At 35.6% G+C, this 25,500-nt stretch overlaps 1 protein-coding gene across 1 annotated transcript; it reads left to right on the top strand.

The window, feature by feature from the left end:
* Positions 1-6,908: 6,908 nt before the first annotated feature.
* Positions 6,909-8,291, top strand: LOC145683035 (uncharacterized). The gene has a single exon (XM_081754391.1). It carries the CDS (start codon positions 6,909-6,911, stop codon positions 8,289-8,291), a length of 1,383 nt encoding a protein of 460 aa, XP_081610517.1.
* Positions 8,292-25,500: the final 17,209 nt, after the last annotated feature.

The raw sequence follows: 25,500 nt of genomic DNA, 5'->3' as shown, positions 1-25,500 counted from the left end.
CTAATCCAATTTTCAAATTTCTAACTTAAGCGATTTGGCCTGGGTGTTGATCAATCAGTTAGTCAGAACTTTTTTCTAAATGTGGACAGTAGCTTTCGGCTACCTAGCCCCAGACACCAAAATTTGCTCGGCCTATAGCCACACACTTTTCATCTCCCTTACATGTGTCTAATTTTCAGGGATTTCGAGATATAAATCCATCTTATTATAACAATAACCGCCACCTTTTTTTCAACATGAAAAACGCTGAAACACTCCTTTAGTTAACATTTATCTATTCCTAAAGAATTTCGAGATATTGCCATGTTATTTTAACAATTACAATTCCCTCAGCCTTTTCTCCTTCCCACCTTTCTTCTCTTGCTAAGGGAAACTTCAAAGAACGCTGAAACACGCTTTAAATAATTTTAAATGAAAATTCTAAATATCAAATTTCATGTCTCTTACCTTAACGGATTTCGAGATATAGCCATCCGATTAATCTTTTATTGAAAGAAAATATGTTATCTCAACAAAACAATATGGCTTCCTCAAAGGTCGATCTGCAAACACGGCAATATTTAATTTCATTGAGAAAGTAAGCAATATTGTAGATAAGAAAGAAAACTGTATAGGAATCTTTCTTGATTTGTCTAAAGCTTTCGATACAGTACAACACAGTTTACTTTTGAACAAACTGGAGAACTGTGAAATACGTGGTAAAGCAAGGGACTGGTTTGGTTCGTACTTAAAAAATCGTAGGCAGGTCGTAGAAAAAATGAAATGAAATCTTTGAATTTTACGTCCCACGGTTATGCCGGTTAGGCTAAAGGAGACGGTGATTATGAGAAATGAATGAAACGGTGGAATGAAGAAAGTGGGAGGAAACGGGAGAACCCCGAGAATACCTACGCACACGGTGTTTGTCCACCACAAAGTTCACTTGGTGGGAGCAGGGTTTGAACCCGAGACCCCATGCACCAGAGGTGAACGCTCTACCACTGAGCCACCGCGGCCGCCGGCAGGTCATAGAAATAACGCATAAGATTAATAACATTGTAGAAAGCTATTTATCTATCTAACTAACTAACTAACTCTATGGCCTATGGAACCCGGAGGTTCAGTACCGCGTTCACAAAAGCTCTCCACTGACTTCTATCCTTAGCTAATTGGATCCAGTTTCTACTTTGTATTCCTATCTCTGCGAGATCCATCTTAATATTGTCCTCCCATCTGCGCCTAGGTCTTCCTAATGGTCGTTTTCCTATGGGTCTACCAGTCAAGACTTTGAAAGCGTTTCTACTTTCTTCCATTCTAGCTACATGACCTGCCCACCTAAGCCTCCTAGACTTGACGACCCTAACAATGTTGGGTAAACCGTATAAACTATGTAGTTCCTCGTTATGAAGCTTCCGCCATTCTCCATTCTCGTTCCTCTTGGGTCCGAATATTCTTCTTAGGATCCTGTTCTCAAATACTTTCAGTCTATGTTCTTCCCTCAGAGTAAGCGACCATGTTTCGCAACCATACAGAACAACAGGCATGATTATCGTTTTATATATTTTAAGCTTCAAATTCCTCGACAGAATTCGCGACGACAAGAGATTTTGAACCGAATAGTAACACGAATTCCCTGCTTTTAGTCGACATTTAATTTCTTCGTGTATATGATTTTCGTCTGTTAATATTGATCCTAAATATTTGAAAGTATCCACTTTATCAAAAGTATTATTTAATATTTTAACGCCTCCACAATTTGCCGTATTACGGTCCCGACGCACTTCCATGTATTTAGTTTTCTCTGCATTTACTTCTAAACCCATGTCCCTGCAAGCGCTTAATAAGATCTCTGCATTTATTTCTACTGTTCTCCTATCATCCCCTATTAAATTTACATCATCAGCATATGCCATAACCTGGTGAATGCCGTTCAACTCTAGGCCCTGGTTGCTATCTTTGATTTTACTTATGGCGTATTCCAGCACAAAGTTAAATAATAATGGCGACAACGCATCTCCTTGTTTCAGGCCATTTTGGACGTGGAAGCTCGTGGACAAAAATTTTCCTACCCGGACTTTACTTTGGGATTCACTTAAACATACCTTAATTAATCTAATTAGCTTTCTCGGTATTCCAAGCTCTGTAAGAACGTTGTATAATGTTTCTCTCCTAACCGAGTCGTAAGCCTTTCTAAAATCAATAAATAGTTGATGTACCGGGGTATTGTATTCCCACTTCTTTTCGAGTATTTGGCGAACGGTAAATATTTGGTCGATAGTTGATCGATTTCGTCTAAATCCGCACTGATAATCTCCAATAATTTCATCTGCGTATGGGGTCAATCTTGCTAACAGAATATTTGAAAGGATTTTATAGGATGTTGACAGAAGAGAAATGCCTCGATAATTATTACAGTCAGTTTTGTCGCCTTTCTTGTAAATTGGAACAATGATTGACTCTTTCCAGTCTTGTGGCAATTCTTCCTTGTTCCAGATAAGGAGAATGAGTTTGTGTATCTTGTTCCACAATTTTTCGCCTCCAGTTAAAATTAACTCAGCCGGAATTTCATCTACACCCGGAGATTTGTGTTTCTTTAATTTCTTTATAGCGGCTTCCACTTCTATTCGATTGGGTTCTGGAATATACGGTTCTGCGGTGTGTACCTCCTTTTCTCCACGCACATTAGTTTTTGGCTGCGTGTTCAGCAAATCGTCAAAGAAATCTTTCCATCTATTTAAGAGGCTATCCGTATCAGTGAGAACTGTTCCGTCAGATTTCTTTAATATATAAGCACAAGGTTGATAGCCTTTCTTAAATTCGCTGATCCCCTTATACATGTCCTGAATATTTTTATTTTTACTATTATCTTCAAGTTCCTTAATTTTAGCTTTCAAAAAATCGCGTTTCTTTGTTCTAAAAGTTTTGGAAGTTTCCCGCCTGATGTCTGCGAAATTTTGTGTAGTTATTTCATTCGGATTTTGTAGCCACCGTAGTTTTGCCTGTTTTCTCTTCTCTGCTAGTTTAATGCATTCTTGAGAAAGCTATTTATCAGATAAATTATATATAAAACACGGAATTCCACAAGGATCTATTCTAGGGTCATTGCTCTTTCTTTTACCGTATATATATATATATATATATATATATATATATATATATATATATATATATATATATATATTAATGATTTTGAAAAAGGCATATCTTCGGCAGATTTTATCCTTTTCGCTGACGATACCACTCTGTTAGTGAGTGGAAAAAATAAAAAAAATATTGGAACAGAATGCTAGGCAAACACTAAATGAAGTATCTCTTTGGATGAAGAACAATAATCTCTTTGTTAATGTTGAAAAATCCATTGCTATAAATTTTCATAACAAGTGCAGTAAACCTATCTTCCCTAACCTGTATCTGAACTAAAATAAAAATAACTATACAACACACTGTTCGTTTTTAGGTCTTACTATAGATCATAACCTGACATGATAATTTCGTATAGAGTCAGTTATTAATAAATTTAATAAAATATGTTATGTACTAAGGATTATTAGAAAGAAGGTAAATTTAAAATTAGCTAAAACCTTGTACATACCATTCGTGTTTTAACTCTATCTTGCAATATGGTATCATGTTCTGGGGAAATTCAAGTCAGAGATTTAGTTTTCAAAATTCAGAAGAAAGCCATAAGAATACTTTGTGATAAGAAGCGGAATTTTTCTTGTAGACATTTGTTTATGGAGGTCAATATACTTCCACTGGATAGTTTATATTTGAATCGTCCCTTTTTGTATTTGATAGAACACTCATATCGGCATTAGTAACAAATAAGGATGAACATAATCATAATACGCGGAATAAGAATGATTTTCATTTGTGTAACCACGGGTCAGCAATGTATCAAAAAAGTGTAAGTTATGGTGGTGTTAAGTTGTACAACATGTTGCCTATTGATATAAAGTATGAAGAAAATATGAAAAGGTTTAGACAAAAGTTAAAATCATTTCTATTAGAAAATTCTTGTTATACGATTGAGGAGTACGTAAATATCATGACAAGGTAATTTTACTTTATTTTACTCATGTAAATTTTTGTACATATGACGCATGTTACGCTTTTTTGAGGACATTGCTCATACTTGTAAGTTCATACAAAAGAAATAAATATAAATACAAATACAATTGTTACCCACCCTTTTTTCTTCCCTTAATTTAATTTAATATTAAAAACGCTGAAAAGTGTTAATTATGTTAAATAAAAGATCTAAATACCAAATTTCATGTCTTTAACCCTAAGAGATTTTGAGATACGGACATATTAATGAATATCTCTTTTTCATTCTAACCCCGGTTTCTTCCCTCCTACGTCAAATATGATGAAACGATGAAAGACAGGTCTAATAATTATTTTAAATGAGAAATCCAAATACCGGATTCCATTTCTCTAACCTTCAGAGATTACGAGATATGAACATTTTAAGATAATAATTGCCACCCCTCTTTCCTTGCCTTTCCCGTCGAATTTCAAAAGATCCTTTCTTAGTGATGAACATGTGTCCAATTATTTTAAATACGAACTCCCAATACTAAATTTCGTGGCTGTAATCTTAAGAAGTTCCGAGTTGTAATTCTCATCCTTTTTTTCCTTTTTATCCTATTTTCTTCCCTTCTAGATCAAATATAAAAAACATGGAAAAGACGTTTCAAATTATTTTAAATGAGAAATCCACATACCAAATTTCTTGTCTTTAACAGCCAGAGATTACGAGATATGGACATCTTAAGATAATAACTGCCACCTTTCTCACCCCTTTTCCCGTCCAATTAAAAAAAAAAAAATAGTTTCCTTAATGGAACCTTACATCACAAATGCTCTGCCCTGTCAAAATTTGAAGTTTCTGGCTTAAGCAATTTGGCCTGGGCGTTGATCAGTCAGTCAAGACTTTTTCTTTCGCTATATAGAGATTAGTACAGCTATTGAAAATAGAGTAAGGGCTCGAAAAATGGGACCTGAAAAAAGAAACTAGCTTTCTCCTTTTAAAATGGGAAATTTTCAGTTTTTATAGACATTTTAATTTTTAAGGGGAAAAATAAGAGCAAGTGCCACGTTTCTTTTCCGATTCCTGCACCGATTTTGAAGAAACACGAATATCTCTTTCTTCGCGTGATGTGTTAGAAGTTTATTGTTTTCTCGGTAGATGGCAGTCGCATTCTCGCGATAGCGGTTCAGTTAGACCCCGTTTCACGAGTCTCTGCCGCGCTGCAGAGACCAGATTTTGTTCTGTCACGCCTCTTTGTTTAATATCTCTGGCCTCCCGCACTTCTCTGTTCTCGCCTCTTTTCTCTTGTTGCCACAATATTCATTTGAATCCGCGACACGCTGGTGAAATCATAATTTAAATATGCAGAGTGACAACCACAGCACTCTCGCACCCACAGTCACATGCATGTAGTTGTGGCAACGTAGCACGACTCGTGGAATGATTGTGTCACAATCTCCAATGAACATTGTGATTATTAAGATGTTGTTGCCAACTTAAAGCACAAATAACTATATGCAATACGGGGAAAGGGAGGTAACAATTCTATTTTCAATATAAGTGCCAATCAAGTTTAATATAAAGCTAAAAACCTTTTGAGAAAAGACAAGTTACTTAAAAATATATGTATAAACTTTTGAAACGTATCTACACAATATCTTTGTCCTTACTCAGTCACCTGCATCTCCCTTTGATATATTTTCAGTGTTAAAAATATATCAAAACTATTACTCACTACAAATAATTACATATAAAAGAATGTACAAATTGAAATTTTAGAACATAATTAAACTCTTGTGTCAATTAACATATGTTACCTATAGATATATTTCCTATAACAATAATATTTTTATATTGATAAATATTATTATTGATGAATTTTTAAATTATAAAACTGAAAATGGTTGACAAAATGACACATTTGAAATATTTCAAAAGTTTATGAAGTTGTTTTTTGAATATTATATTGCTTTATATTAAAATTTCTTAGATTTCAATTCATACTATACGCAATAAGGCTAGCTAGTTTGGAGCTAACGTCCCGTTTCAGCAACGAGACTACTTGAACTACTGTGATTCGTTCAATACTCTCTGACACGGAATCGAACCAAGATCAAACATCCCGCAGGCGCACACGCGGGCCATATACGATCCAAGGGGTGCACCGGTGCACATGCACCTCTCTCTGTTATGAAATATACACTATATATAATGAGGATGTAGTACTTGTCATTCAAATGTACTGGTAGTCATTGGTGCACCTTCCTCTATTGTAAATATAGACTAGTAAATATAGACTATATAAAATGATGAGGTAGCACTGGTGCACCCCCGTCAGAAAATTCTGCATTCGGCCATATATATATATATGCCCAAGAAGAGAGGAGTGCAGTTGATAGTTGATACATCGCTCCGAGACCTATGGAGCACATATATACACATACATATCTCTCTCTCTCTAAGAGAGAGAGAGAGAGAGAGAGACAGAGACAGAGACAGAGAGAACAGGGAATATTTATAATCCACGAAAGCAAAGAAATGGACCCTTCGAATGCCAGAAACTGAGAAACAAAAGAAGCTTTCATTTTTGCCCTTCCATATTCGCTGAAGCAAACAACTGTCTGACCTTTTAGCACTAACGTGATAATTCTTGCTGGAACCTAAACAAAACCCCCTGTTATGAAGCTGACAAATTTTCTGCTGCTTCACGTAAGAGCTGCGAATAAGCTTCAAAAGTGAACAAGCTGTCTTCTGGATACATCGCATTTTTCTCAGGATATCTATACTTGTGTTAACTGCGGAATCTGTTTTATATTGTGTACGTGTGTGTTTGTGTGAGAGTAATTATTGCGTGTGTAAGTGTAGTTAGAGCGTAGTTAGTGTAAATATCATAATGCCACCGGTACTATCTAAACTAAAAACAAAAACCTTGCACAGTCAAGCTAGAGAAATATTAAGTAATGTACACGAATTTATGAAGAATGAAGCTAGTAGTGGGGTGGGAATTCCGATCAAAAACTTTGGGAAAAGAGCAGCAGCTGCGACGGGAGTTTCAGAACGAACAATTAGAGCAATAGTAAAAGAAAGACACGTTCTCGAATCATCAGAAGAACCTTCCACATCATTCGCTACTCCTGGAAAGAAAAGACCAAGACCAGCGACAAAATCAACAGTAGACAGTTTCGATGAAAATGTTATCCGTAGGTGTATATATGATTATGCTCTACAAGAAAAACAAGTGCCTACACTGAAGAAACTGCATGCAAAATTGCAGGAAGAGATACATTTTACCGGAAGTAAAGCCAGTCTACGACGGTTACTAAGAAACATTGGATTTAGGTGGAGGAAAACTGAGAACAATAGAACACTTTTAACAGAGAGGCAAGATATCCGTCTTCAAAGAATTAGATTTTTAAGACAAATATTTCATTATAGGCAACAAAATCGACCAATAATATATATTGACGAAACTTATTTGCATAGTAGCCACACCGCGTCGTATTCTTGGTCGGACGATTCCGGGAAAGGTCTTCGAATGCCTTTGTCTAAAGGACGGCGTGTTATAATAGTGCATGCAGGAAGCAAGGATGGCTTCGTTCCAAACGCTTTGCTCATGTTCAAATCTAGCACCAAATCGGGAGACTATCATGATGAAATGAACACAAATAATTTTATGAAATGGCTTCGCGAAAAATTAATTCCAAATCTCCCCCCGAGTTCTGTGATCGTTCTTGACAATGCTTCATACCATAACGCTCAAATAAATCCTGCCCCTACTCAAGACTCATTGAAAAAAGATATGCAGCGTTGGTTACAGGAAAGAGGCGTCAATTTCGCCCCAGATATGACAAAACCAGAATTGTATGATATTATAAAATTCCACAAACCAAAACACGTTACGTACAAAGTAGACTCATTAATGAATGAACATGGGCATTGCGTTTTGAGGCTTCCCCCTTACCATCCAGAATTAAATCCTATAGAAAAAATTTGGGCACTGGTAAAGAACTGGGTGGCATCACATAATGTGACGTTCAAATTGGACGACGTTATGGAAATTGCAGAAGAAAAATTTAACAATGTTACGTCCGAAGAATGGTCTTCAGTATGTCGTCATGTGGAAGAGGTAGAACGTCAGTATATGGAAAACGAGGGACTCATAGACAATTACGAAGACGCTGCTGCAACGGCACCCTTCATCATCAATCTGGATTCTGAATCTTCTAACACATCTGAGGAGGACTTGTCAGGAATAGAAGCACTGGATTCTGATTAATGGGAAATATAGTGGACCTACACTTAAAGAGCACAGTTTAAAGGTATGTCACATCTTTCCTTGCTATTCTATTTTTTTTCTGTGAACATTTTGATACGAAATAGCGATTCCTTTGCCTATTTAGGTGGCAACACTTTCTTACGAAGAGAGTCCCACCCCTTCGCGCAACCCGCGGCAGAGACTTGTGGATCTATCTATATATTGTCGCAGCAAAGTTGCCATTTACTGGGATGCTCTTATACAATTGGAAAATAATCCAAACAAAATGTTAAGAAAGTGTTCAGAATTGAATTGTTTGTTTTAATTGAATGATACAATGTCCTAAACATGTAAACAATGTTTTGAACAAAAGCTATCAACTATGTAAGTTCGGCAACAAATAACATAAGCCTACTTCTGAACTCCATGACAATCATTTTCACGATTTTATCCAATTGTTTTATTTTATTTATTTATTTTTTCTCGTTGTGGTCGTAATGGGAAAAGCAAAGTGTAACGTAGTATTGTAAGTAGAGACCTGGACACAGTATTTACAGCATAGGCTATCAATCGTTTAATCATTTGGTCTTTTGTGGCTCAAATTTAACAGGTTTGTTCCATGTATTTTTATCCTAAATAACAATTAAAGTGTGTGTGTGTTTTTGTTTTTACTGAAAATTTTACAAACTGCAAACCCCAACTTTGGTGGATCATATTTTGCGAGTAGTAAAGATCTGAACGGGGAAATATATATATTTCACATGCGTACTGAGTACGTCAAGATTGGAAGAGTTAACCTAGAGACATTTAGAGAAAAGTTTTGTAATATATCCCTATGTGGGAATTAAGTTTAAGTCCAAGACATCCAAGTCCAACATTGATATTGATCCATAACTCGGGAACTTTTTTTTTTTTACGATAAAATATTTCAGTCATACTAAGGAAATCAACGTCTACGAGTATGCTGTTTCATGAATCTCGGTTAAATTAATCTGAGGACGTATGTCTGTACGCGAAGAACAAAAATTGAAACACTTAAAAAAAAAAAAAAAAAAAAAGTCTAAAATAAACTAGCAAGGAAAACCGTCGAAAAGCTTCTTTTTTAACATTTTGAAAGAGTTTTCGCGCTCTCTTCTTAAAAGATGACCAAGATTTGAAATAATCAATGTGTATCAATTAATTCTGACATAATAAACATGATGGACAAGTACAATATTTGTGTACTGTAACGGTGTATAGAAAGTGTTTGTTGTTTTGATATCACACACACACACAAAATGCATGATGAGGGTAATCTTTTTCTGATGCAGTTGTTCTAAAGATATTGCTGTGTCTTAAAGTAGTTTTGAACCTTCAAATAGCTTGTTTCTAATTCAGTGGATGATACCACTGTCAGTAATGTTATTATAAAACATAAATAGTAATGTTTAAGTTTTATATATATTACATAAAAACAGTAATTAAAAACATGAAAAATTAAGTAATTTAACCAAAACAAACTAAGGTAAATTTGCACAACTATATCTAGGAAGTGACATGTGTCAACTTTCTATATTGTTGATCCAGGGGCGAATCCAGGGAGGACGATCGGGGCAATCGCCCCCCCCCTCCAGAAGAGGAAACTTTCTTATTTTACATATATATAATAAAACCCATCCCAAAGTTTGGAGCCCTTAAAAGTAGCAGTAGTAAACAACCAACCGTTCCCCCCCAGAAGTCGGCCCTGGATCCGCCCCTGTGTTGATCCTACCATTGTTGGAGCCAGCTGTTGTTTGTTTAGAAATAGAATACAACTAAAATTTGGAGTAGTACTTATTACAAAGATATCTAGGAAATAGAATATGTGAAATTTCGTCATTTTGCTTCTGACCATCTTTGGAAGCAGCTGATATCTTTCAACATTTCTTTTCTTAAAAAATCGTTCTCATTACTGCAAAATGTTGCAAGAAGAAATCATGTGTTAATGGTTTTCAACACCAAGCGAGAAGGTTCTGTACTAAAAATGGAGAAAAGTACTATGTATATGATTAGTTATTGTGTTTAATTGTTGTTATTAGTGGAAGGGCTGTTGGTGGAGAGACGACTAGTTTTCTGAATTACTTTACAGTATTGCCAGAACATACGAGCAGTAAAAATCAGTAGACAGTTTACTTCTCGTTTTATTTTGTTCTTGTACACTTACATCAAGTATTGAAATAATAAGATAATTAAGTTCGCAGCCATCTCTGAATCAGGTTTAAGTATGATTGACTCCATGTTAAATAGTTTTACGTATGTATTCAATGCAAAACTTCTTCAAATGTGCAGACGACTGTATCACACAAATTTATTTAGGTCCAACTTATCCTTCTTGTTTTTCTTAAAAGACTTATGTACATGCAAGAAATTTCTCGTGAGAACAGTACTTCTCATATTACTGCTGTATCTATGACGTCAATTGTAAACAACGAAATTAATTCGCAATGTTACCGATTGCACAAATATATCAGATCATGCTAATACGTACTAAGTTCCTTTCAAATCGGATAACTTTTTGCGACAGTTATCGTGGAACAGACACACAAAAGCCAATTGAATTGAATGATAGAATGTGAGAGTGATAACTTGAGACTTTCTGACAGTCCAACATGAGCCTTAGCTCATGAGCTCCATAAATGCGTTCACGAGTAAATAAAAAAAACCCTCAGGCTCACTTTATGATGAAATAATGTGTGCGAGGTTGAGTAGGCGTGATATCGGAATGAATGATTTTATGAGGGTTAGATCGAGTCTGGTCTTGTGACCGTGATGTCGAAATGATGGTGTTAGCTTGAGATCGAGTGAGCGTGATGTCGAATGGCTATGAGTATGAGGTTGAAAAGACGTGAGCGTTATGTCGTATCGTTATTTTAAGTGTGAGGAAGTTAGGTCAATGTGGGCACCTTTGCTAATGCTTGAAGTTGAAATCAGTCAGGATTGAGGAGTGGATTTACCTTATCTCCAATGCAGGAAAATATGTGCCACAATTAGGTTTGTTTAAATAAAAAACAATTTCGTGCAATGTAATGTCTGACAACTCCCAATAACATTCACTGTTTGGAGTTTTTTCTTTAAATAATGGGGAGTAAATTTACGGGCTTCACACATCAATTTTAAAACTTTGTTATGCGTCAATTTTGTATATAAAAAAGATTTTTATGGTGTGTGTTTTGTTTAATATTAAAGTCATTCTTTTAAATCAAATAGACAAAGATTTCTTTATCCCATGTCATGAAATTGTGCTTGCGATAACTTTTCGTTTTCTTATTCTTGTTATTTTTAATACCAAATTTTCAGGAAACATACGTGTGTTGTTTTTTAGACTTCCCAATGAGGTCTACTACTTTCCGGTAACAATGATCAGAGACAAAAAAAAAAAAAAAAAAAAAGGTAAATAAATGTTCAACTCAAATTTCTTCGTATAATCTCTCTACATACAAAATGTCCTGCGTGACTGATTGGTTGATCAACGCCCAGGCGAAACCGCTTAAGCTAGAAACTTGTAATTTAAACAGGGCATAGGATTTGTGATGTAAGGTCCCACTAAGGAAGGATTTCTGGAGGCAACGGAGAAAAGCTTAAAATGTCGATATCTCGAAATTTCTGAATGTTAGAGACATGTAATTTAGTATATGAACTAATTTAAAATAATTAGACGCGTGTTTCATCATTTTTTGATATTTGCCTTAGAATGAAAGGGAAAAGGTGGGATTACAATTGCTATAATTGGATGGCTATATCTCGAAATTCGTTAAGGTTAGGGACATGAAATTTGGTATTTTGATTGTTTTGGTAAAACAATTAAAAATGTGTTTCAGTAGTTTTTGATGTTTCTTCTAGAATGGACGAAAACAGAATGCATGCTGTAATTGTTAAAATAAGATAACCATATCTAAAAATCTGTTCAGGTTAGTAACTTGAAAATTGTGTTTATGTTTTTAATTTTAAATAATTAAAGGCATGTTTCAGATTTAAAAAAAAAAAAAAAAAAAAAAAAATCGGATCTGGGGCGAAGTCGCCAGATAGCCAAAATCTAGTTAATATAATGAGGAAATAACTTTGTACCATAACTTTCGTAGAAATTATTCGATTTTAATGCAATAAGTCTTACATTTTTTTTTTCAGATTTCCACACTGTTTTGGGTTAAAGTCGATCAAAAAGTAGCAAGTTAATTTCTATTCTCCTTTAAACAAAGCTATAGAGCATATATTGGGCTTCTGGACGTCCGGTTTACGCGAGACGGTCACTGATTTACATAATTTGTTCTCCTGTTCTGAAGGATATTTCAGTAAGGAGCAAATATATTACTATATTGCTACGAATGTACTGTAAATTTTCATAGGATGTCTTGGGTTTTTAGTCTAGAAATATGGGAAGCTTATGTATGTTCCACTACAAATTTCAATTAAATTTTGAAAATAATATATTACATACAATTAAAAATGGTTATAATAAGAGGAAGAAGTCTTAGTCTATGCGTCTCGCTAACCCTAACAATAGTCACGCTAATAGATGTCGCTTCCTGTCCCATCGCTTGTCTCTGTAACTCAGTGGTAGAGCGTTCATTTCTGGTGCGTGGGGTCCCTGGTTCGATCCCAGCTCGCACCATGTAAACTTTGTGGTGGATAAACACTGCATGGGTTTCCTCGGGATTCTTCCGTTTCCTCCCACTTTCTTCATTCCACCATTTCTCATCCTCATCGTCTCCTTTAGCCTAACGGCATAACTGTGGGACGTAAAACTAAAAAGATTTCATTTCATTTATTTTTTGTCTCTATAACAAAGTTTTTGAATAATTGCATAAGTGTGATTGTGGAATTAAAGTACTTGGTGGCCAAACTAAAAAGAAAAACTTAAATAACCAATAGTATACAGAGGGATGAAGGCTCAGACTGAACAACAAGCACGTAGTAATTGAAAGTATATACTATTTTTTTTACATGCATTCAAATAGAAATAAATTGTATAAAATACATTTGTAAAGCTATTTTATTCACTTTTTTCTGTTTGAATTAGGAACTAGGATTTAGACTGGGCTTTTGGCATCTAAGGCCATTTAGCCCGTCACATATGAGGGATGACGTCTCTCGGTGAGCACACAATCCGGGGAAAGGGAAGGAAGAAAGGATTGAGGAAGGAAGCGGCCTGGGACCTATAAGTTAGGTACCACCCTGGCATTTGACTGGTGTAAATGAGGAAAACCCAGGAAAACCTCATTGAGGATGGCTGGCCGGAAAGAGCTTTTTACACTTTTTCGACCGAGTTCTCCCATCGGGAATCGAACCCGGGACCGCTCGCATCCAAGGCGAGAGCGTTAGAGATTACGCTAAGCGGGGCCACTTTTTTTTTCTGTTTGAATACTATTAATCTTAATACGTATAAAGTTTTTTTTTTTTTAAGTTTAAAACAAGTATTTGTTTAATATTTCTCATTTTTGTACAAGTATACAAGAAAAATCATATAAAATGTTAATGAAAATCATAAATTACTATCTTAAAAATATTAATGTCCACTTAATAATATTAAAGTCCCTGTTATGTTAATTTCTTTGAATTTTATTTATTTATTTTGACAAATTAGTTTATTATTCCGAATCCAATTCTTTCTAAAATGCACATTAAGTACTCTGTGTCACTCTCATTAAGTTTGCTATATATATATATATATATATAGACACACACCCTTCTACTTACTTTCTCTCCTGACATAATTTGCCTACACATTTCAGCATAAGTGATTGAGACAATTTTAGTTGATTTGAACATGGTGACAAACCAAGCCCCATTTTGTTCTCATTCTGGATTCGATACTACTGCATATGTGTTCAAACGAAGGTCTTACCTGTACATTTTCTTCGTCAAACTTTGGTATGGAGGAAGACATTCACTTGCTTAGTATATCTGAAATATTTTCTTGTGCTGGACCCTAGTCCCCAAGATAATGGACATCAAATTAAGGGCTTTAACTTACTCATATTTTCGTAAAACATTTTAGTAATTGCTATTCAAAAGAAAAATAAGGGGAAAATGCGCGGTACTAACCTTAGTTAATTTGAGATTAAACGTTAACCAGTTAAACAGTAGGTGAATGTAGTAAGTACTTACAATAAATATTTGGTAAAATCAATAGGGAACGATTTTTACTGCAATCAGAAACCTCTTTATGCATAAACTACGCAATGTTTCCATTCTATACAGAATCAAATTATGAATCTAATCACACGTGGAAAACTAAATATATGAATATTAGTAAGCTACCATATAGCGGAAAGAAATTCGTCCATCGTAAGAAATCTTTATTATCCTACAAATAAACATAATATTTACAAGGTAGATAATGAGCAATCCCGTTATTTATTTTCTTTTGGCTAAAACTAACAAGTTTGTTCTTTGTATGTTTCTTTTAGATAGCAATTAGAGTACGTTTGTTTGATCTTGGCACGCTTCCCGCCAATGCACTTGTTGGCTTTTAAAGTACCTTCCTCTAGCACTCACGTGAACGTTTTAATCTAATAGACATCTAATAGACTTTGTTGTGTAGGTGACGTTAGTTGTCAACCAGCCCATCAAATGAGGTCATTGCTATTTGGCAGGTATTTGAAGTGCTTAGTTGCTACATGCGAATAAATGTATTACAGTGACTTGTGAGTGTTGTGGCGTTTTGCTGGGTTTTCTGCGTATTGTAACTCGCAATTTAACTGTGGCGTGGCAAGAACGCATTGCAGACAGATCCATCCTTTTGGCCGGAAGCGTGCCAAGATAAAACAAACGTACTTTAGAGATAGTGGGGATGGGGGATATTTTACAAACTCCGAATACAACTTTGATGGCTCACAACTCTGAAAACAAAGGCTTACACATGAAAACATTACACATGCGTACTAAACAGGTGAAGATCTGTCACTATGGTAAGTTTGATGGGGATAAATACGTATCTGTCCTTCGATATTGATTTTTAAGGAGTTTGATTTGCCAGTAACTTCTTTATATACTTTACTTTGTCGTGTGTCCGTCGGGATGACGCGAAATCTTAAAAACTACTTCATGCATCTCCATCAATTTTGGCAAAGAAAGGGTTAAAAGTTAAGAATCGAGTTCGTTCATGGACGTGATCCATTCTGTTGATCCCAAGATAAGGGCAATCAAAAATCAGTTCCTGTATATTCCAACGGGAATAATTATAAATGTAACCCTTGTTTCATAGACTATCTGCTGTGCTGTTCAGATTGTCGGATTAGTAATCCAAAATAGTAATATGTCCGCGGAACGTTAAAATGAAGCTAGATGACTTTCTACTCATGAATGTAAAGATTTTAATACTGTATTGTAAAATTCTGCTGAAGTAGGTAGAAGGTAAAACAATTACACAAGAGAATCGTTTTCTGACACTATCAGTTTTATTACAAAAATTCCTGCTATAAGTTCCACTAAATAAGTACAATGTTCACTAACATTTTAGTATAAGTAGGTATCGCTAGGCTGGATAGCCAAGGGAAGAATTCCTCACAAAGCTTCGCTGCAAGCTGAGTGAGGTGGATAGGATTCTCAATGCTTCACTGTAAGCAGAGAGAGAGAGAGGTTGGAGTCCCGCAGAGCCACACGGCAAACTAGGTGGGAAAAGGGAACCAAAGAACTCCGCTGCAAGCTAGGTGATTTTGTGGTAAGGAATCTCTTAAAGCTCCACTGCAAACTAAGTGGGAAGTAGGCCTCAGAGCTCCACTGCAATCTAGACCAGCCAAAGACTGACTGATGCCTGTGCGATAATCCTCGTAATTTTATAGGTGCTCCTGCGTAGCGGTGGCGTTGTTATTTCTCTTCCATCACGTGATAAGTGGTTGCGCTGGTTCCTGTTTGATTCTTATAGTGACTTGCAGTAAATGTACGTAGTATTGTTTATAAATAAAAACACATGTTAAAGTTTACTAACAGAACCACGTTTGAGATATTACAATATTGTCTATTTTCAAATATTCATTCTTCTTATACTCCACTTAATTTGAGGTCAAATGCTGTATTTAAATCTAGGCTTTGGTAAAATTTAGCCTGTCAAGGAGTTCGGTTGACCAAAAATCAGACCATCTGGTGTTTACCGTGACGTTGCTGCTTTTTTAAACAGAAAAAATACAATTGAAAGACGAGATAGGATCATTCAGTTCCCGATAATGCATTAGCAGATAATAAGAAAATAAACCTTAATGCAAGATTTGTTTTTTAACATTTTGCAGTAACGATTTATCCTTCTAGAAATCTTAAAAGTCATTATCAAGAGGCAGTAACACCTTCGAAATAACTACACCAGTAAAAGAATCATTTTTAATATGCAGCTAGATTTTTCAAAAGATAACAAGACAAGAAACATTTTCTACCTAGTCCCATGGTTATACCCTTTCGGCTAAAGGAGGCGAATGATCGATGAAAATGAATGTTGGTGAAATTTAATTCTTTCGTACTCCTCTACTAGGAATCGAGCTCGGGACGATATGTTACCAAAGACACTAGATCAGCGGGAAAAGCTGCTTTGTATAAAACGTTACAGTAGAAATATACGTGTCCAACTTTTTATTTATCATATTATGATAGGAATTAATCAATAGACACGTATTTTTTGCTTTAAATTTCGGATATCTTTTGAAAAAAAATCGTGAGTCTTTATGAAATGTTTAAAAAAGCAGAAACAAGCTTTTTTTGCCACTACTTTTTCGCCTGGGTCATTTTGAGATTTTTAAAAGAATTTAGTTTTAATCCATTTGATCTCTCTTTGTTAAAGAGGTGTCACGGTGGCTCAGTGGTAGAGCGCTTACCTCTAGTGCGTGGGGTTCCTGGTTCGATCCCCGTCCAAGTAAGTTTGTGCTGAACAACATCGTGTTCCTGGGTTTTGTCGAAGTACTCCCGTTTCCTCTCGCATTTTCATTCTTCCATGATACTTCACTTGCCTTAATCATCCGTCTCCCTTAGCCTAAAGGGCATACTTAAGGGACGTTCAACTGAAATATTTCATTTCATTCTTTTTCTCTTTTCTAAAACATCAATATTATAACGACATTCATGTATATCGTACCTCGGGTGAAGGCATCCAGTTTTCATTAAACTAAGCATAGTTGTAGATCTTCATCTCCTTAGTATAAGCATGTGAAAAGATTATCTTTGCACTCATTTAGTTCCCGAGTTATGGGTCATCATCAGTGTTAAGATTTGGACTTAGTTAAATTTTCACAATAATAATAATAATAATAATAATAATAATAATAATAATAATAATAATAATAATAATAAATAATAAATAATAATAATAATAATAATAATAATAATAATAATAATAATTTTGCTATTTAGAACAAAAGTAAACTCTGGTGAACACAGTAGAAACAATCACGCAAAATATATGTATGGAATATAAAAAATTCCTTACATATATGGGATATGGGCTATAAATGTCCACAATTAAATTCGCCGTTATCTGTTTATATATGAATAGATTAACTATATTAACGAGCTCGTTCAAGGTAATCGCCCTAGCTAATTATTGCAAAGAACAGAATTCAAACATACACTTAGCCTATATGTATTCAATATAGATCGCTAAAGTTTCCGTTATCCATTAATATGTTAACGGATCGACTCCACTTGAACATATTTCTGCCAACATTATCAATCTAGCTATCTATTGCCAAAATAGAATTCAAAACGTTCCTTGCATGTATCCGGGGTATGGACTATAAATACCAACCCTTAAAGTTGCAGTTATCCATTAATATGTGAACAGATTGGCTCTATTAACTAACTTGTTCAAGATAATCACTCTAACTGTCTATTGCAATGAATAGAATAGAAAATACACTTACACGTATGGAATATAGATACCCATTTAAAGCCGCCGTTATCCATTAAGTTATTGACTGATTGACTCCGTTAACGAGGCCGGCCAAGATAATCGCTTGCAAAGAACAGGATTAGAAAATTCGCATGCGTTCAAGCGTTAGAATGCAGATTAACGGACGTGCGTACTAACAACACAAACTTATAAATCTCGCTGTGCGATTCTATTTACAATCTAAGCATAAACTAAAATATCAGTTAGTTACATGGTTTAGAGTCTAAATACACATTTTACATGGGAATACAAGCTTAACAAGTACATATAATGCATTTATAGAGGTCGTTAAAATTCGAGAAAGGAGGAAATTAAAATCGTTATGACCAAGTTCTCTACTTCAAACCTATTGACTCAAAATAGCAGTAAAGAAAAAAAAAGAGATTTTGTAAATTAAGAAACTTCTCTGAACTACAGTATTAAACTCATATCATAACCAAAATGGCTGCTCATCGTCTCAAGGCTTTAGTTCAGCAAACTAAATGTCTAAACCTCATAGTAAAATATTTTCCGTACAAAGTGTAATTTTGTACCAGAACAAAAAAAAAAAAAAAAAAAAAAAAAAAAAAAGCATTTATGTTACTTTGTTCATGGAAATATTTTCTTGTTTGCCTATTTAAAGTTAACAAATACTTCTCCCCTTTCACGTCAAGTGGTTAGAATCAGTGGTAGAGCGTTCACTTCTGGTGCATGGGGTCCTCGGTTCGATCCCAGATCGCGCCAAGTGAAGTTTGTGTTGGACAAACACCGTGTTGGTAGGTTTTCTCGAAGTTCTCCTGTTTCCTCCCACTTTTTACATTCACCGTCTCCTCTAGCCTAGCCAGCATAATCGTGGGACGTAAAACTTAAAGATTTTATTTTCATTTTTTCAAGTGGTTAGGCAAGCAATACGGCATTATTGGTAGGTTGGGTTACCTAACTTACTTGCAGATCACTAATCAAGTACAGTTTGTAAACTGTTAAGATAGTCCGCCTTGAATTGAACATAGGACTTACAAGTACTGTATGCTATAAAGGTACGTTTTAATTCTAGAATAGCCTACAGGAAAACAAAGGTAAGATAAGAAAATCATAAGAACAAAAGAGAGAAAATAGGAAAAATCTGTTCTTTTCATTAAAAAAAAAAAAAAACTATATAGTAAGGAAACCGTTATGCCAAAGAAGGCCAGTTTATTTTCGATCTACTTTTGAGAAATTTTTAATAGAATTTGTTGCAAAAAGACAATGTAACATGAAGGATTAATTTGTCATTATCTGATTGTGTTTCTAATATAACCTTTTGCACTAATTTTCGTTGTTTTATTATATATATATATATATATATATATATATATATATATATATATATATATATATATATATATTCAAAAATATAATATATTGTACCAATCTTATTTGTTTCTTTGTTGGGGCCGCGGTGGCTCAGTGGTAGAGCGTTCACCTCTGGTGCTTGGGGTCTCGGGTTCAAACCCTGCTCCCGCCAAGTGAACTTTGTGGTGGACAAACACCGTGTGCGTGGGTTTTCTCGGGGTTCTCCCGTTTCCTCCCACTTCGTTCATTCCACCATTTCATTCATCTCTCATCATCACCGTCTTCTTTAGCCTAACCGGCATAATCGTGGGACGTAAAACTCAAAGATTTCATTTCATTTTTTGTTTCTTTGTTATATTTTCTTAAATATAATATTTTGTATGAATGTTCGTTGTTATATTATTATAAATTTTTAAAATATAATATTTGGTTATTTTGTTATATATATATATATATATATATATATATATATATATATATATATATATATATACAAGGGCGGATCCAAGGGGGGGGCTAAGGGGCTATAGACCCCCTTGACGCTCAGGTTTACACTGGATAAAATGGGCTTCAATTCAGCTTTACACTGGATAAAACGGCAAATTATGGTTTAGCCCCTCCCTTGATCATATCCTGGATCCGCCACTGTATATATATATAAAATACAAATTTTCGTTATTTTTCTATCTGTCTGTGTTACATCCCACGTAAAACTGTCGAGTAATGCAGATGAACGAATAATGAAAATCAGTGAAAGGAATTCATAGAATGTAAAAGGAAACGGAAGAACCTCGAGAAAACCCACGGATTCTATGTTTTCCACTACAAACTTACACGGCCTGAAATAGAACCCTCTCAACATCGGCACCTCGCACCAGAGGTGACCGCTCTACAGCTGAACCATCATGTTACCCTCTCACTGTTTTATTGTTGTATCTTTCTTTAAATATTATGTTGTATGCATGTTCCTTGTGTTATTGTTATATTTACTAAAAGTTAGTGAAATTTATGTTAGAAACTGGCTCTTTATACGTGCTTTTCTCTAACTTTCAATACATCAACCGAGTCCTGAATTCTTTCAACCTTAATATATATAAAGGTAACCAAGAAAGTTCTATCGCTTTTTGTGGGAATTTATCTGTTCTATTGGCCCTCACACTATGAGTTGAATGCGAATGTAGATAAGACGAACGTCAGTTGTTGGTGTGAATTAGTCCCAGAAGCGACAGTCCTATTAGCGACAGGAACTGTTATCTGTCCTATGAGCGACCGATTCATTCACATTGAGATGATGGAAGATAATATGATTCCATCTCGTAAAATATGTTTGCCTCTGGCGTTATTAGCGCTCGAACAACCTTGGTATGAAATATGTACGTGCCAGTGATACTGTTCGTCAAATATATCTTTCCTCTACTGTGAGTGCAAATAAAACTTATTTTAATTTTGAGTTAGATTTGACATAAAACATATCAAATAACTTAACGAGACAACATAGATATTTCCATGAAAAGTATATTCCTATGTAATTATTGAAAATCCAGTTGTTATATCCCCTTTCTTGAAAAGCTCTATTTTCTGTACTTAATTTGATTCAAATCTAATTAATCACTAAGCACAGTAATATATTTTATTTTGAAAAACTTAAACGTGTAACAGTTTCGCCAACTATCTACTTTTTTTAGACTTCCTAAGACTGTATGAATAAAATTTGTGGTGGATCAACACCGTGTGCGTGGGTTTTCTCGGGGTTCTCCCGTTTCGTCCCACTTTCTTCATTCCACGATTTCATTCATTACTCATCATCCCTGTCTCCTTTAGCCTAACCGGCATAACCGTGGGACGTAAAACTCAAAGATTTCATTTTTCATTTCTATGAATAAAATGAAAAAATTGTCAATGATGAAAGACAGATTTTGAGATCCCTTACATCTGGCTATTCTCAACCAATTGGCTATTCTCAACCAATTCCACCAATTACAATGTACAGGGTGTGGCACGTAAAACCGGCCCGTAAAGTGAACACATAAAATGAAATGTAATGTATTGAATATGATTAACTACAACATATAAATGAAATGTAATGTATTGAATATGATTAACTACAACACATAAATGAAATGTAATGTATTGAATATGACTACTCACCTTCACAGCAGCCTTCACAGCAGGTGCTGAAAGTGTCCTCCGCCCACTTCAACACACATGTGAGCACGATTGAGGAGATTCATATATACCCTTGTCAGTTCTTGTGTTGTAATGCTATTGGTGACATCCTGGATCCTGGTCTTGAGTTCTTCAATTGTGTGTGGATTTGTTTCGTATACTCTTCCCTTTAACAGTCCCCATAAGTAAAAGTCACACGTGGACAAGTCTGGTGACCGAGGAGGCCACAAGCCTTTGCTGATTGTCCTCTCTGGTGTAAACATCTCATGCACAAGGGACAATGATGGAGCTGATGTGTGGCATGTTGCACCGTCCTGCTGAAAGTAACATAACTGACGCTCCTCTTCGGTCAAGTGTGTATAAAATTCCTCCAGAATTCCCATATACACGTCACTGTTCACTGTCGTCTCAAAGAGTATGGGCCCAATAACGCGTGTGGCGGAAATGGCACACCAAACACCAATCTTCAATCAATTCCTGAATGGTGCTTTTTGCTGGCACAGAACGTCCTGGAAATTTCTCCCGAAACAAATTCTTTGTTTTCACAAAAGATCCAGTGAGAATGAACCCTTCAACAATGGCAACACGCTCGGGTATCGAATACGGCATTATCACACACTGACACTCACCCGGCTTAACACAACGAGGCCTTTTTCTCAACTGGTTTCGACAAGTTTCACTGGCTGCGGCTGCACGTGACTGCTGCAGGTCACGTAAGTCGACCCGACCTCGACACGCCATCTCTTGGTAGGAAGGTAGATTGTTTAAGTGTTGCCAAAAACACAATATACCAGAATATTACGACGGGCCGCTTTTACGTGCCGCACCCTGTAGTTCACTCTAAACAATCCAAAAAGTAAACAAACTCTTTAAACTACCTTCCCCCCTATTGTAAGCTACTAAAAAGTAAACTAATTGCTTAATTTGCCTTCCTCCCTTGTTTTGACTTATACATAAAAGCTTGTTGCGTAGTAATCTGAAATAATCCCTTATAACTAGACGAACTGTTAAGTCCTGCGAGAGATTTGTAACTGGTGTAATAATTTCTTCGAATACACCGTGTTTTTTAGATTTCTTTGATATCCTCAAATGGTGAACACCTTTTTTACATGGGCGCCCGATGGGAAGGCAGGGGTCGCCCTTCTGGCTCACAAAAATGTGTACGTAATATAGCAAGCCACGTATATTAAATACCAGATATACCAGACGTGATACAGCAACCATGGAGATGCCCCTCCCTAGAAAATTTTCTTCGGGCGCCCCTACTTCTTTCTGATTTCTTTCTTATGCCATAAACATATTGAATCTAAACTTATGCTCCGTATCATTTTAACATGCCATTTTTAATTATATTAGAATCATAGACAAAGGCGGAGCTACTCTAAATATTTAGTTAGTTTTCCCTTGATAGAGTCAATGTATTCATAGAAATTAATTCAAAAATATATTATTAGGAAAAACGTATAAAAGATTGTTAATGTAATGAGAGCATTCTCAAGTATTAAGTTCAGACAGAGCTAAATTTTTCATAGTACATTTTGTTAGGTTCTAAATCACATTAGCATGAAACAAGTTAAAGAAGAGAGAACCTTATCTTCTTCCATTATCTTAGTATGAACGAATCGGTGACTCATAGGACAATTAACAGATCGAATCGGTCGCTCATAGGACAGTTAACAGTTCCTGTCGCTAATAGGACTGTCGCAAGTGGGAAGACACCGTTGGTGTGGGCATATCCAACATACTACCTGCTTGTGGCAGTTCGGTTACACCATGAACTTGCGTAAGGACAGAGTGAACATGGAACCTCTATCTACAGAGTGTCATAAGAACATGTATGCTGTACGAGTTCAAACTGGAGTCAAACGCCGCTGCAGCTGGGCGGAAGATATGCCAGGCCTTTGGTGAGAGTGTCTTGACTACGCGGAGAATGCAGCGGTGATTTAAGAAGTTCAAGGACGGTGACGAAACACTCGAAGACGCTCCACGTGCCGGAAGACCAACACATGTACAAAATGAAGATCTTCAAGCAGCAATTGAGGCGAACAGTGGCCAGACATGTGATGAACTGGAACTACAATTCAGTGTAAGTGGAGAAACTATTCGGTAGCACCCCCATCAACTTGGGAAGCACTAAAAGTTGGATCAATGGCTCCCACATGATTTGACACCGGGCCAGAAGGCAACATGAGCAGACACCAGGGTTTCTTTGCTGCCTCGTGTGTAGTGATGAGCAAATGCAAGACCAAGACCAAGACCGGGGTGGTCTTGGTCTTGGTCTTGGTCTTGCACATCGAGTCTTGGTCTTGGTCTTGCACTGGAACATTTGGTCTTGGTCTTGGTCTTGGTCTTGCACACCCAGTCTTGGTCTTGGTCTTGGTCTTGCATGCAAGAGTCTTGCAAGTCTTGCATTTAAGAAATCTCAAGCTTTTCATAGGGAAATTTTACTATGGATATAAGGGATAATAAACTCTACAATACACCAGTAGTAACGAAAATACAATGTATGTTTCGAAATGTAATATAATTTAACGTCGTGTAAGTATGATGATACTGTATAACATAGCTGATGACCTTTATTTTTTTAATGAGTGCCCATGCTTCACTACTTATAAGATATGCCTAAATCACAACGTTTCGTAATCTGTTTATATTTTTTTAACTGATCCAACACTCCACTGGTTCCCAAACTGGGGAGGCTACCCCTGAGACGCACGAAAGAAAATTAGACGGCACAGTTTATTGAAACACCATGAATAGCAAAATTATTTTTACACTCTAAATGCGTCAGATTTTTCTTTTCAACCACGATTAGCTAATCCTTGTATTAAACTAACTTCCAATTAAATACTGAAACTTTGTTTTACTGATTCCAATATGTACTCTATGGGGCAGAAACATTCACATTACGCAAAAGCAATGAAAAAATTGCACTTTCGAAACGTGGGCATGGAAAAAAAAGGAGAGAATTAGCTGTGTTGAACGAAAAAGAATGAGAAGATGTTAGAAATATTAGCAGTAGGAGCAAAAAAGAAGACTTCTAGATATTGTTAGGAGAGGAAGAGGAACTGGTTAGAATATTGGCTGAGGAGGAACTGTAGTATGAGGACGTGCTAAAGAGTATTGTGGAAGGAAAGAGAGGGAGGGAGTGAAGCAGACTAGTTGAAGGTATTAAAACAGAAAATTACTACGACAAGACGAAGAGACTAGTTGAGGACCACCGAACGTCGAACCTTGTCTGTTGAAGGAAATAACCTGCCAATAATGCCAGAATAGCTATTATGATGATGATGATATGTTTAGCAATATTTACCAAAAAAAAAAAAAAAAAAAAAAAAGATGGAGAGAAAATAAAAATAATAATTATTATAATCAAACCTCATAATATTTTAGAATAATTTGAGTGAAAACTGAAAATGACTCAACTGTCTATGTTTTTTGTGTAAACTCAATTTATATAAATACCGGAACTGTTGACCTGTATTAGAAACACAAAATAACGGCATCAAACTCCAAGTTATTTGAAGTCTCACTTGTGAATATGGATTACTAGCATCAAGTACCCACTTCGTTGGGTTAAACTATAATAATAATAATAATAATAATAATAATAATAATAATAATAATAATAATAATAATAATAATAATAATAATAATAATAATAATAATAATAATAATAATAATATATTTCGTTAGTCAATCACTTTTTACTATTAATAAAGTGCTCTCTAATATCGGTCATTTTCGATTATTTTTTTATGTTTCTCTCCCCTCCTCCTCCCCAAGTTGCGGGGCTGAATTTGGATTTAAACGGCATCACAAGTCACTGTTCGTGTCAGAGACTCCGAAAATTACGGGTTCGGC

This window comes from Thermobia domestica, chromosome 4 (assembly GCF_964235325.1).
Source record: "Thermobia domestica chromosome 4, izTheDome1.hap1.1, whole genome shotgun sequence".
NCBI classification, from domain to species: Eukaryota; Metazoa; Arthropoda; class Insecta; order Zygentoma; family Lepismatidae; genus Thermobia; species Thermobia domestica.
The sequence above is the reverse complement of the archived record's forward strand: the minus strand, read 5'-3'. Positions and strand labels throughout refer to the sequence as shown.